This window comes from Orycteropus afer, unplaced genomic scaffold (genome assembly GCF_000298275.1).
Source record: "Orycteropus afer afer isolate SDZICR_OR568_19922 unplaced genomic scaffold, OryAfe1.0 scaffold00021, whole genome shotgun sequence".
NCBI classification, from domain to species: domain Eukaryota; kingdom Metazoa; phylum Chordata; class Mammalia; order Tubulidentata; family Orycteropodidae; genus Orycteropus; species Orycteropus afer.
Window position 1 is genome coordinate 3,350,896 of NW_006921608.1, and position 15,420 is coordinate 3,366,315.

The following is a 15,420-nucleotide window of genomic DNA, read 5'->3' on the forward strand; positions in this document are numbered from 1 at the left end:
AGGACAGTGGGAGGCAGGTGCACTGGGTAGCCAGGATACCCACTGGCCACTGGGAGATGTTCGGGGCTCAGCGTACTGCAGTGTGCAGATCACACGGGAGTGCTTTATCTGCTCCGGCCAGAGGTGGCGCTCTGCTCACTTTCAGAACTGCAGAGGCTGGGCAGTCGTCAAGCCTCTCCGCTCTGTGATTCCAAAACCCGCCAGTGGTGTGTTTAGGGAAGGTCCCATAATGAGAGATAGGAAAAAAAAGAAAAAAAAACCCAACCAGTGCTGTGGAGTCTGACCTCCTAGTGACCCTGTAGGACAGAGTAGAATTGCCCCACAGGGTTTCCAAGGCTGTAAATTTTTACAGAAGCAGACTGGCACATCTTTCTCCCACAGAGAATTTTGACCTTTTGATCAGCAGCCCAGTGCTTTAACCAGTGTACCACCAGGGCTCTCTGAAGAAAAGAGAAGCTGCCTTCATTGGAATCAAATCTCAGCAGCACAAGGACAACTGGGACAAAGGAGAGAACAATCAGTCAGGAGGGGAGGGAACAGGGCCAAGGAAACCCAGAAAACAAGATGCCAAGGTTTTGACCACTACACAAACAACAAAAGGTGTTGGTTAAAGCCAGAAAAGCTTTCCTGCGCCCACCTCATCTTAAAAGTTCAGGAAAAACTAACGTCCCATAGAAATGAACCAGTACAGAGGGTGACTTGGTTTTCTGGTGTTGCCATAACAGAAATACGAATGGGTGGCTTTACAGAGTCCTGGTGGCATAGTGGTTAAAGCCTCCGCTGCTAACCAAAAGGTCAGTGGCAGCTGCTCTGTGGGGAAAGATGTGGCAGTTTGCTTTATAAAGATCTACAGCCTTGGAAAACCCAATGGGGCAGTTCTACTCTGCCCTATAGGGTTACTATGAATTGGAAGCAACTCCACAGTAGTGGTGGGTTTTGAGGGGTTTAACAAGCAGAAATTCATTTTCTCACAGTAGGAAGCTAGCAGTCGGAATTCAGGATGTTGGCTCTAGGGGAAGGCTTTCTCGCTCTGTAAGCTCTGGAGGAAGGGCCTGGTCTGTCTCTTCTGAGCTTCTGCTCCCGGGCAATCTTCATGTGGCTTGGCACCCTCTTCTCCCATCTCTGTTTCTCTCCCTTGCTTGTTTAATTTCTCTCATATCTCAAAAGAAGTTGATGGAAAACACACCCTACACTAATCTTGTCTCATTGACGTAACAAAGACAACCCATTCCCAAATGGGATATAACCACTGGCAGAGGTTAGGATTTACAGCACCTGTTTAGAGGGGACACACTTCAATCCATAACAGAGAGTAAATCTCCAAGTTAATAGAAGAGAAAGAGACCCACAGAGACAGAGAATAAGGAGCAGACCAACATCCCCGTGGACAATGAAAGTAGCCGGGAAAATGTACCCACAAAACAGCTCTAAATTGTAATCCACTCTTTCAAAATGAACTAAAAGACATTAAGACAATGATTCAGATGGGAAAGAACACGATAAATCAGAAACAAAAGGAAAAAAATTTTTCAGAAACGAAGACAAAACCAAAAGTACTGTAAGAACAAATAAAGCCTTAAGAGAAATAGTGAAAAAAGAGAAACTTTTTACATTCAAAGACATGATTTTGAAAATCACAAAGAAATGAGGAAAGAGGTAGACCATGAGTGAGTCCAACAGGTCTGACTGGGAGATCTGTTCTGTAGACCCCCTGATGCCTTACAGCTTTCCCCTTAGATGTCTTTGTGTCTGAGTGGCCTCACCAGTTCTGATCACAAGGCAAAGAATACTTCTGTTGCTCAAATGGTACATCACTTTTTCTGACAATTTGGCTGGTTGATAGAACTCTCTCATTCCCCATCTCCAATCCCAGAAGGAGCCTTCAAAGGTGCTACTGAGTTAATTGTCCATCACCATTTACATTTAAAAACCAAAACCAAATCCACCGCCATCAAATCAATTCCAAATCCTAGTGACCCTATAGCACAGCGTACAACTGCTGCATAAGGTTTCCTAGGCTAAAATTCCTAGGCCAGGTCTTTTCTCCCACAGATTGGCTGGTGGGTTCAAATCACCAACTGCTTGGTTAGCAGCTAAGCTAACCAAGCTTGAACCACTGCTCCACCAAGGCTCTCTTGCATTGCCATTGCCACTTAGAAAAATTTAAAAAAAAAAGAGGTGATCTCCCTTCCAGATAATAAAATACCAGGACTCAAGGCCTCTTTTCATGTTTGTTTGTTTTTCTCTACTTCCCCTTCTGCTTACTATATTCTGGTATATAATTAAGATTTTTGTATTATATGAGACATTCTCAGAACAAAATTTCATATTAATTTGGCCTTAAGCATATATATTAATTAATTCAAAGATGCATTCAGCAAATAGTTAGTGGACAACCTGTGAACAAGATGACAGATAAGGTCTCTGCCTTCCTGGAATTACCTTGAATTGAGAAAGATGATGTAAACCAGTACACAAATAAACAAGGTAACTCCAGATTGTGATAAGCACTGGGAATGAACAAGGTGATGGAAGAAGGAGAAAGAGAAGTTGGAGGAAGCCATTCTAAAGAGGATAGTCAGAGAAGATACTTCACCCATATACGGTCTCACATCATCAGACTGGCTTGATAAAACCCTAAAATATTCAAGTGCATACAGGGGAGGCCCGGCTGCTACTCAGCTATAAGCCTTCTTTCCTTTTACTTCATTTCCTCCAAAATGTAACAAGTGTATAGACATAAATACACCTCATTCCTGACCTTGTGGAACTTTTTAGTGGAAGAGACAGATATGAAAACATAAGTAAATACAACACAATAAGCGCTACACAAGTATAAGCAGAGTTGTTATTCTTACTAGCTAACTTTTTTGCCTTGGGCCAGTGTTTGAGAAGGAGCTCTGGTGGTATACTTACTGCCTAAGGCATTTGACTGCTAACCAGAAAGCTGGCGGTTCAAACCCACCAGTCATTCCTCGGAAGGAAGATGGAGCAATCTACATACTGCCTGGGAAACCCCAGGAGGGGTTGCTATGAGTCTGATCCGACTCGACGGCACATAACAACAACAACAGCTTAAACTGATTGTTACCACACAAGACCGTAGGTTTGACTGTTCATCGTCATTATTAGATTTCAATATTGCTGCATCTCTAACAGTAACCAACCAAGTTGGTCTGGCAATCAGGCAGTTGGTGTTTATTTGCATTGCAGGAATTTTTAAAGGCAAATGATACAGGTACAGAATATTCTATAAAAGAACTAGTAGTATTTGAACAGATATATAGGTATTTTAATTATGTTCTGAAGTGGTTAGGGGTTTATATTAGCTTGTCAACTCTTGTAGATTCATCACAATTCTTTTAGATTCTTCTAGGGGGCTCCCAATTCTGAAAATTGCTACTTTCTCCTGAAGAATGGGGTAGTCACATTCCAGGTCCTAGCACTGCGGACAGATAAGAAAAAGCAGTGATGGTTCTCTTTGCCCAATATCCTTCACTTCACATATTACAAGGTCTCAGGATTAGAGTGGAATTAGCTGTCAATCCTAGGTCTATATGAGGTGGTATGTGAAGAAGGAATGGGATTAAAGTCCTCCAAAGGCGCCTTCTCTCCGTGTGATTCTTTAACGAGATGACAGCAGGACTAAGGCTTCTGGAGATTCTCACACAGGCATTAGGTGTAATCAGTACACAGCGCACTCAGTAAGGTCCTTTCAGAACAAGAGAATAAGGTCAGGAAAAAGTCATCTTCTGAAGACACACACTCCAACAATCATGGTTTTGTAAAAATGACTTAGAAAACACCTACATATAAGAAGTGTTTGTGCTTTCAATCTAATTAAATTACTTCATTAATACCTCATACACATCTCTGTCATTGCACTTATCACACTGAGGTATAATTAATAGTTTTTGTATCTGTTCCTTCCACCTAGCTGTGTACTCCTTTTTGTAGGGACAGTATTTTAGTCATGTTTGTGCCTTGAGATTCTAGCACTGTATTTGGCACAGAGTAGGGACTGAATAAATATCTGCTAAATAAATGAACTGGAATTAGAACTAAAGAAAGTAGATACATTAAATGCAATAGACATTTGCATGCATTATATGACAGGTAATTGGATTTAAAAACTGTGATTTTGCCATGAGTTGGGAATGACTCAACAGCCAATGGTTTTTTTGTTTTGTTTTGTTTTTAAAGACAGCAGTAATGAACATACTGATTACTGAAAGTATGTCCACTATAGTAGTGATAGGTTAGTTCATTCGACTATTTCAAGATTGTGTAGTTCTGGATATCCAGGCTCTATGCACATCCATTCATTTCCAGAACACTTAATTAGTACTTGTTATGCACAAGGTGGGAGCTCTGGTAGCATAGTGCCTAAGGCACTTGACTGCTAACCAGAAGCCTGGCGGTTCAAACCCACCAGCCACTCCTCAGAAGGAAGGTTGGGCAATCTACTTCCATAGTGATACCACCTTGGAAACCCAAGGATGGGTCACTATGAGTCGGATCTTACTTGAGGGCAAATAACAACAACAACACATGCACCAGGTACTGAGACAGGAATTAGGACTGTAAAGACACATATTAGTGATCCTTACACTCAAGATGTTTACAGTCTTGTAGAAGGAAACAAACATATTTAAAAAAAAAAAAAAAGTAGATGAAAATGTTATAGGATAAAAGTTTGTTACCAGTACAGAGGGGCAGAAGAAGGGAGTAATTACTTCAGATAGGATCCACTAATGTGAAATACAAGATGGGAGCTTCAAGTCAGGAAACACAATGCTTCATCTGAATCTTAAAAATGAAGAGGTACTCAGTGGGGGAGGGGGCGTTGGGGAAGGGCATTTTAGACTGAAGGAACTGCTAGGGAGCAAATATGGAAAAACAAACACGGGTTTGTGTAGATTATAGAAACGAGGTGCAGTAGGGTTCTAGAGACATAGTTCTAAAGAACCTTATATAATGTGCTAAGAAGTTTTGACTTTATATTATATGAAAAAGGAAATGACAGGGTTACATCTGCATTTAGAAAGCTCACCCAGACAGCAGGGTTAGACAGGTGCAGGACCTGGAACAGGGAGACCCTCTGAAGACTACCGTGATAGTCTGGGGGAAAGATGATCAGAATCAAAGCAAGATGGATAAAGAAGGGCTTGGGGAAAGGGAGATGTCAAAAGAGTTAACAGGAAAACAGTAAAGAATCACTAGCTTACAAGATTGAATCCAAACTCCTCAGCATAGTCCATAGGGCCCTTGAAAATTTGGCCTTGACCCCTCAATAGAGACTCATGTCATGGCATCACACACACCACCCTCCAGGCACAAAGACATTCTCAAAGTCTCTGATCACAGTGTACATTTTCTTAAGGCCAAGCTGTGCTCACACTTCCTCTGCCTGATATTTTCTTTCTCCTTGTCTCAGCCTGCTGACTATTCCTTCCATCTATTCAGGTAACCCCAACCAAAAACCAAAGTCACTGCTATGGATTTGACTCATAATGACCCCTCCTTGAGTTTCCGAGGCAGTATCTCTATGGAAGTAGATTGCCCAATCTTCCTTCCAAGGAGTGGCTGGTGGGTTTGAACGGACAGCCTTCTGGCTAGCAGTCAAATGCCTTAGGCAGCACGCCACCAGAGCTGCCCAGGTAGAGGCACTAAAATGTTACCTCCCTCCTGAAGTTCTAACTTTCTCTGGCAGACATGGACTGTCTCCTGTGGTCTCCCAGGAGAACTTGTGCATAGACCCTATCATATTGTGGTGTGATTATTTCACATTTTAAATACATACCAGTCCCACCAAACCATAAGCTCTTGAAGGCTGGGATTGGTTTCCTTTCTTTGTTCCCCAGAGCTGGACCTGATGACTAGCAAAAAAGCATTCAATGAGTATTTGGGGAATGTATGAGAATCAATGTCTACATCTGATACAACCAAGACACTGTCAGGGGAGGCCTTGTCCTTCCTCTGTGATAGCTCTTTTAAACTAAAACACCAAGAAAAGAGTAAAGCACAAAAATGAGGTTTCCCATATTTGGAGCTAAATCTCTCTTATAAAAAGAAACAAGTTCTTTTCAGAAACCAGCAAGGAAAATTCCAAGGGAAAAGCCAGGCAAATCGGCAGAGTTTCCAATCTGTCACCACTTTAATCCTTCTTGTAAATCACTTCCAGTTTAATTTTAAAGTACAAAACATCACTTTCTTCATGTAGTTTTCTATATAAGAACTTAACGAGTGGCTCCCATTGCCTACCTGATCAAAAAACATTCCGGCCTGGTTTTGAAGACCTTCTAATTTTCATCTATCCAATCCTCTGTCCACACAACTGTCAGGATCACCTTCCTGAAATACAGATATGATCATCTGTCCTCATACTCAAAAATACCTCAAAGCTCCCAATGACCTAAGATAAATTTCAAGTCCCTCACATAAGCTTTCTACTGCAGTATTTGGCACTGGTCTTTTTTTCCTGGCTTATCCTCTCCTAGTCTCTAATCATCAGTTACTTCCCAAGTTATATTTCTCAAATGTATTTTACATTTTCCTTTCTTTTTGTATTTGCAGTGTTCAAGTCGTTCCTGAGCTACTTGAAATGCTTTCCTCCAAATCTGTTGTAAAAAGTTAGTCGTCCCAATCGAAAAGACATCCAGTCCACTAAGCCTTTTCCATCTTCTTCTTCACTGAAAATCAATCTCTAGGGCCACTCTGATGAGGACCCGATGCTTTTCCCATATTCTATGAACCAAAAACCAAACTCACTGCCCTGGAGTCGATCCCAACTCATAGCTACCCCTCCCTGGGTTTCTAAGGTGGTATCACTATGGAAGTAGATTATGCAACCTTCCTTCCGAGGAGTGGCTTGGTGGGTTTGAACCACCAGCCTTCTGGTTAGCAGTCGAGTGCCTTAGGCACTATGCCACCAGAGCTCCCCCATACTCTGTAACAAAACCAAACTCACTGCCCTGGAGTCGATCCTGACTCATAGCGACCCCTCTTTGGGTTTCCAAGGCAGTATCACTACAGAAATAGATTGCCCAACCTTCCTTCTGAGGAGTGGCTGGTGGGTTTGAACTGCCAGGCTTATGGTTACCAGTCAAATGCCTTAGGTACTACACCACCAGAGCTCCCAAAGCCAAGCCTGCACCCAACGTGGGGCTCAAACCCATGACTCTGAGATTAAGAGTCTCATGCTCCACCAACTGAGCTAACTGGCATATTCTACAGAGCTGATTCTCAAAACATTCTATCCTTCTACTACAGTTATTTAAACAAATAAGGCCATATGTCTATCAGCATACACACACATTTTAAGACACTCCTCTGAAACCCAACATCTACAGTCCATTTCTCTGCTTCCCTTTCTAGCAAAATTACTCAAAAATATGTTTGTATCTTTTTTCTCACTTCCTCTCCTCCCCTGTTTGAACCCACTCCAAACAGACTTTCATCTACCACTCACTGAAACTCCTCTTGTCAAGGTCATAAATAACCTGCATATCTACCAAAGACAATATTCAATTCTCAGTCATCATCTTACTTGAACTAACAGCATGTGACATAGTTAACCTCTCCTTCCTTCCTGGAACTATCTTCTCCTCTGGCTTTCAGGACATCACTTTCTCTTGACCTTCCTCTCTCATCCACCTACCTTTTCCAGCTTTTTCCCTTGATTTGGCTTGTCCCATCTTCTATAATTTGATGTGGTTAGACTCAGCCCTCCTAACCTCTTCTCCAAATACACTCACACCCTAATCTTATACAGTGCCAGGGTTTTAAATTTCATTACTAGGTTGGTAAGATTTAAGCCTCTGTCTCCAGGTCTTATCTTTCCCATGAATTCCTGATTAATATAAACCACTGCCTACTCAACATCTCCACTTGAATATCTAATAACCATCTCAAACACAGTATGTCCAAAACTCAACTCTTAATTTCTTGATTTTATCACACCTTTTATCACACCCTTCTTCATCTCAGTGAATGAGCTCAATTTCTCTAGACCTTAAATCATCTTTGACCCCTCTCTGTCTCATCCAAACTGTCTGTAAACTGTACCATCTCTACACTCAAAATATATTCAGAATTTCACTACTGTGCACACCTCTTTCACTGCTAGCTATCACTCTGGTTGAAGCCCCCATCTGATCTATTTCAATGGTCTCTTAACTGGTTTCTCTGTGTATGTGCCTGTCATCTTCCTCAACATCCAAAGTGATCCTCTTAAAGCATGTAAAAATGGGATGGTGGGCCCCCTAGACTATGGCCCTAGATATCCTTCAAGCATGGAACTAAACTCACCCCTGTGGCTCAACTTTTAGCCAAATGATAGTCACGCCTAAAAGGTGAACAATAACACCAGGAAGTATACTCCTTAAAACAATCAAACATACAAAAATCCAAAGGGCAGCATTTCCTTAGAATAAAGCTTAGAGGCAGGAAGGGATAAAACAGAAGGAAGAATGGAACAAGTAAAAACAGGGAGGAAGTGGGAAGATTACACTGTGGGGATTGCAATCAATATCACAAAACAAAATGTATGTGAATTGTTAAATGGAAAAACAGTTTCCTCTGTAAACTTTCACCCAAATCACAATAAAAAGTTTAAAAAACAAAATAGTGTGGCAAGGCATCTGACCTCCTCTAACTTCACAAGAGGGAAGAAGAATCAAGATCAACAGCCCAAGGCTGATTCCTATAAGGCATAGGTCAGAAATGCCTCCACCCTCCAACCTTTTTACCAATTCCAACATCAGTCATTCCTCTTATGGCACTTGGCTGTGTTTGGTAATTTGTTGCAATGGCCACACAGAATTACGGACAACATTCATGATTATAGGTTGATTAAGAGCTCTGGTGGCACAGTACCTGAGGCTAACCAGAGGGTTGCTGCAGAAAGAAGATGGGACAATCTACTTTTGTAAAGACTGATCACCTTGGAAACCTGATGGGTATGGCTATGAGTCAGAATCAACTAGATGGCAGTGTTTTTTTTTTGTTTGTTTGTTTTGTTTTTAAGGGAAGTAACAGGCTATAATTCAGGATCATAAATGACTCAGGATACAGTTGTTAGGTCAGGACAACTTCTCAGCTGTGCCTTTGGACAGGGCTCGCTCTGGATCCTCGTCCCCTCAGGCATTTTGGGCTTTCTAAATTGGCCCAGCCTCTGCCCTACACCTCCAAGTGTTACAAAGCTCTTTAGCTCTGCGTGCCCAAAGGCTTCGTACCAACACTCCTGCCAGAAGGCACTCAGCTTTCTTGCAGCTCCTCATCATCTCTCACCATCTGTGGTGTAACAGCGCTCTCTCTATCTCCTTGGTCTACTAGGTTCTCAGCACAGGGATCCCAAGTCCAAAGGACACACTTCATTCCTGTTTCTTCTTTCTTGGTGATCATGAGGTCCCCCTTTCTGCCTCTTGGATGGTTCATTTTAAGCCAAGCAAGATGGCAAAACTGACCAATCTGCTCGTTAGGATTCTGTGCACTTTTTTGCATGTTTCCACGTCCACAAGGGCGCTGTGCACCTTATTTTCATTATGAGCAAGTATCTAATCCCCATGGTAGGCCACAGGCACCTCATATGCATGTTGTTGTTGTTGTTATGTGCCATCGAGTCAGACCCGACTCATAGCGACCCCTGCTTGGGTTTCCGAGGCAGTATCACTACGGAACTAAATCACTCCATTTTCCTTCCGAGGAGGGGCATATGCATAGTCTCACCCAATCATTTAGTGGGAGTTACAAAAACTATGGCTAGAAGGGACATATTAAGTAATTCACTTCACCACAATACATAACTTTGATTATGTAATTTCTCTATTCACAACCCTCCAACGGTTTCATGTCATCCACAATACAACCTCAAGTCCTTACTTACAAGGCATTTTGTCTTCTAGCTCACCACGGGCTTTTTGAATTCATCTTCCACAGCTCTTGCTAAAAGATATTCCAAAAATGGAGACAAGAGATGATGGTAGTTTGGGTCAGCGATGTTAACTTTGGAGGTGGTGTGAACTGCATTGGTTCTAACTATGTTTTAAAGTTTAGAGCTGAAAGGATTTGATGGTAGCATGTAAGAGAAAGAGAAATGTTAAGGATGACTCCAAGATTTTAGCTCAAACAACTAGAAGGATGAAGTTGCTATTCGCTGAAGTTGAGCAAGGCATGGAAGCAGGTTTCGATGAGTAACATAGGTGAGGTGTTTTTGTTTTTTTTTTTTTTTGATACGTTAATGTTGAAATGTTGGGCAGGTAGTTGGATACATAAGTGGATAAATCAGTGGTAACTGTACTGAGGCTATAATTTGGGAGTTATAAATGTGTAGATAGAATTTTTTTAAAATTGACTATACAAAGGAATTTGACTCTGTGGATCATAACAAATTATGGATAACATTGTGAAGAACAGGAATTTCAGAACACATCATTGTGCTCATGTGGAACCTGTACAAAAAGACCAAGAGGCAGTTGTTTGAACAGAAGGGAATATGGTGTGGTTAAAATCAGAAAAGGTATGCATCAGGGCTGTATCCTTTCACCATAATTTTTCAATGTGTACACGGAGCAAATAACCTGAGAAACTGGATCAAGCTTTATGAGGCTAGATAAGGAAGATTCATTAACAACCTGTGATATGCGAAAGCAACCTTGCTTGCTAAAGGCAGCTAAGAGGACTTGAGCATTTCATGATCAAAGATTATAGCCTTTAGTATAGATTATACTTCAATATAAAGAAAACAAAAATACTCAAAACTGGACCAATAAACAGTATCACAATAAATCGAGAAAAAAAATTGAAATTGTTAAGGGTTTAATTTTACTTGCATCCACAACCAAAGCCATGAAAGCATCAGTGAGGAATCAAATGCTTTCAATTGCTCCTATGCAAGTTGAAGTTGAAGCTGAGGAAAATTAAAATTAAGTCCATTTGCATTGGGCAAATGTGCTGCAGAAGACCTCTCTAAAATGTGGAAAAGTAAAGATGTTGTTAAGGTGCACCTGACCCAAGCCATGGTATTTTCCATCACCTCATATGCATACAATACTGGGCAACAAATAAGAAACATCCAAGAATTGATGAATTTGAATTATGGTGTTGGTGAAGAATACTGAATATACCATGGGTGACTAAAAGAACAGACATATCTATCATGGAGGAAGGATAGCCAGAATGGCCCTTGGAAGTGAGGATGGTGACACTTTGTTTTCCTACTTTGGTCATGTTACTAGGAGGGATAAGTCTTGGAGAAGGCCATCATGCTTGGTAGAGCAGAGAATCAGTAAAAGAAAAGACCCTCAAAGAGATGAATTGACACAGTGACTTCAACAATAGGCTCACCCATGGCAACAACTGTGAGGATGGTGCACACTGGGCAGTCAAGACCAACTCAACAGCACCTAATAACCACTGACGGAATATAAAGTCACATTGGATGGTATCCTCTAGGGCACTGGTGTGGTGGAGAAGAAGCCCAAGACCTCTGGGGCACTCTAAAACGAAAATGCTTGAATGATGATCAGGAACCAGCAAAGGAGTATAAAATCCAAACCCCATACCATAATTCTGACTTGGCCTCTCTCAAGCTCTTTAAGCTCACTCTCCAGTCATATAGCCTTCTCAGTTTTTTAATATACTAAGTTCTCTCTTGTCTTATGGTCTTTTACTCTACTGTGCTTTTCCCCAGGAATATTTTTACCCTGATTCCTACTTTGACTAAGGTACGCCTGACCCAAGCCATGGTATTTTCAATCACCTCATATGCATGTGAGAGCTGGGCAATGAATAAGGAAGACCGAAGAAAAGTTGATGCTTTTGAGTTGTGGTGCTGGCGAAGAATGCTGAAAGTATCATGGACTGCTAAAAGAACTAACAAATCTATCCTAGAGGAAGTACAGCCAGAATGCTCCTTGGAAACAAGAATGGCCAGACTTTGTCTCACTTACTTTGGTCATGTTGTCAGAAGGGACCATTCCCTGGAGAAGGATGTCATGCCTGGTAAGGAGGAGGGTCAACGAAAGAGAGGAAGGCCCTCAATGAGATGGATTGACACAGTGGCTGCAGTTATGGGCTCAAGTATAGCAGGGATTGTGGAGCTGGTGCAGGACCAGGCAGTGTTTCATTCTGCTGTGCATGAGGTTGCTATGAGTTGGAGATGACTTGATGGCACCTGACAGCAACAACAACTTATTTCAAAAAACTCTTTCTCTGACAACAACTCACAGATAAATTGTTTTCCTGTCAGAGTTTTCTCTAATCACCTTAACCTTAATGGGCCCAGTCCAAACACTCATCAAAAAGTTTTAGGCCTTCCATAATGGGATCACACGATAGAATTTTGCAGGACCAATAACTTATTCATTGAAAATACCCTTTTCCAACAATATAACAATATAAACAGTGAGTATATTCATGGACCTCACCAGATGTAATACATAGGAATTCAGCGTACTAGATCTGTTGAGAGGGACTATGCAGAAGCTCAATACCATCAGCCAAAACAAGGCCAGGGGGAAGACTTTGGACCAGACCATCAATTGCTCCTATGCAAGTTGAAGTTGAAGCTGAGGAAAATTAAAATAAGTCCATGAGAGTCAAAGTATGACCTTGAATATGTCCCACCCAAATTTAGAGACCATCTCAAGAAAAGATTTGAAACAACAACAACATCATGCACAAATATATGCAGAGGTATCATGAACAATTAATTACACAAAGGTATCATGTTAAAAAAAAAGGGGAAAAGATTTGAGGCATTGAACACCAATGGCTGAAGACCAGATGAGTTGTGAATGGCATCAAGGATATAATATGTGAAGAAAACAAAAGGTCATTAAAAAAACAGGAATGAAAAGACCAAAATGGATGGCAGAAGAGACTCTGAAACATGCTCTTGACACACAGTACCTAAAGCGAATGGAAGAAATGGTGAAGTAAAAGAGCTGAACAGAAGATTTCGAAGGGTATCTTGAGAAGAAAAAGTAAAGTATTATATTGAAAAGTGAAAACACTTGGACTTAGAAAACCAAAAGAGAAAAACACAGTTGGCATTCTTTAAACTGAAAGAACTGAAGAAAAAATTCAAGCCTTGTATTGTAATATTGAAGGATTCTATGGACAAAACATTGAATGATGCAGAGAAGTATCAAAAGAAGATGGAAAGAATACACAGAATCACTGTACCAAAAAGAACTGGTTGACATTCAATCATTTCTGGGGGCAGCATATGACTGAGAATTGATGCTACTGAAGGAAGAAGTCCAAGCTGCACTGAAAGCAGGGATGAAAAACAAGCCTCCCGAAATTGACAGAATACCCATTGAGATGTTTCAACAAATGGATGGAGCACTGGAAGCACTTTCTAGTCTATGCCAAGAAATTTGGAAGACAGTTACCTGGCCAACCAACTGGAAGAGATACATATTCATGCAATTCCAAAGAAAGGTGATCCAATAAAATGCAGAAATTATCAAAAAATGTCATTAATATCATACACAAGTAAAATTTTGCTAAAGAGAATTCAACAATGGTTGCAATAGTACATCAACAGGGAACTGCAAGAAATTCAACCCAGATTCAGAAGAGGATATAGGAGTGGCTGAACTACTTCTAAGATTTGTTCTTTATGTCAGATAGATCTTGGGTAAAAGCAGGGAATTTCAGAAAGATGTTTACCTGTGTTTTTATTGACTATGCAAAGGCATTCAACTATATGGATCATAACCATTTATGAATAACATCATGTAAAATGGGAATTGCAGAACAATTCATTGTGCTCATACAAAACCTGTAAATAGCCTAAGAGGCAGGTGTTTGAACAAAACAAGGTGATGCTATGTGGTTTAAAATCAGGAAAGGTGTCAGAGTTGTATCCTTCACCATACTTACTCAGTGTGAAAGCTGAGCAAATATCCAAGAAGCTGGACTGCTTGAAGAATTGGAGGAAGACTCATTAACAACCTGCAACGTGAAAATGACACAATCTTGCTTGCTGAAAAAGATTTAAAGCCTCATTGGTGAAGATCAAAGAATGGATTACATCTCAACATAAAGAAAACAAAAATCCTCACATCTGGACCAATAAGCAACATTATGATAAACAGAAAAGAAGCAACACTATGATAAACAGAAAAGACTGAAGTTGTGAAGGATTTTACTTTTCTTGGATCTACAATCAACACCCATGGAAGCAGCAATCAAGAAAGCAAACAATGCATTGCATTGGGCAAACCTGGTGTAAAAGACCTGTTTAAAGTGCTAAAAAGCAAAGATGTCTCTTTGAGGACTAAGGTGCACCTGACCCAAGCCATGGTATTTTCAGTCACCTCTTAACACGCTAGAAAGCTGGACAATGAATATCGAAGACTGAAAAAGAACTGATGCATTTGAATTTTGGTATTGGCAAAGAATACTGAACATACCATTGACTGCCAGAAGAACGAACAAATCTGTTTTGGAAAAAGTACAGCTAGAATGCTCCTTAAAAGAAAGGATGGTGAGACTTCAGCACATTATCAGGAGTGACCAGTCCTGGGAGGACATCATGCTTGGTCAAGTAGTGGGTTAATAAAAAAGAGGAAGTTCCTCAAGGGGATGGATTGACACAGTGGCTGCAACAATGGGCTCAAACATAGCAGCCATTGCCAGGATGGTGCCAGGACCAGTCAGTGTTTCATTGTGTTGTACATATATGGTGGCTATGAGTTGCAATCTACTTGATGGTGCCTAATAACAACATAATAGGAAATAATTTCACTGTTCTGTCTAGCAACCCACTCCCACCTTTATTAAACAAAAAGTTATAAAATTATTTTTGTGTGCCAGTCATGTTGAATTTGACTCATAGCGATCCTCTATGACAGAGTACATCTATCCTATAGGGTTTCCTAGGATGTAATCTTTATTGGAGCAGAACAGATGCTAGGTCTTTACTCTTACAGTGGCTGGTGGTTTCAAACCCCCAACCTTGCGGTTAGCTGCCCAACGCTTACCTATTGCGCCACTAGAGCTCCTACCAAATGATTTTCACTGTCACTGATATCCAGTACAGGTCAACTCATAATGACCTCCCACTGGGTTTCCAAGGCTGTAAATCTTTACAGAAGCGGACTGCCTCTGGAGAGTTCTAACCACCGACCTTTTGCTTAGCAGCCAAATGCCTTAACCACTACACCACCAGAGCTCCTCCTACAAAATGATTACTGTACGCCAAACATTAGCTCAGATATTCTTTCCTACATGTAACTTCTCCCCCATCCCAATGCAATAGATAGTTTCTCAGCGATCAATCCTAACTTTTCAATATTTATTAATAAAATGGATTACAGGCCATTGATTGGTAAATGGTAGGCCAGACACAGGACGAGGATACTAACCAACCTGCAAATTGAACAAATTGTGCCCGCCGTTTATGTC

At 41.0% G+C, this 15,420-nt stretch overlaps 1 protein-coding gene across 1 annotated transcript in view; it reads left to right on the forward strand.

Moving 5' to 3' along the window:
- The window catches only part of EIF3E (eukaryotic translation initiation factor 3 subunit E), a 74,202-nt gene that overhangs the window by 4,031 nt on the left and 54,751 nt on the right, over positions 1 to 15,420 (forward strand). Inside the window, exons 2-3 of the mRNA XM_007934772.2 lie at positions 5,045 to 5,208; positions 6,577 to 6,632. Coding sequence (XP_007932963.2) covers positions 5,045 to 5,208; positions 6,577 to 6,632 — 220 coding nt within the window. The remainder of the gene's footprint in view (positions 1 to 5,044; positions 5,209 to 6,576; positions 6,633 to 15,420) is intronic.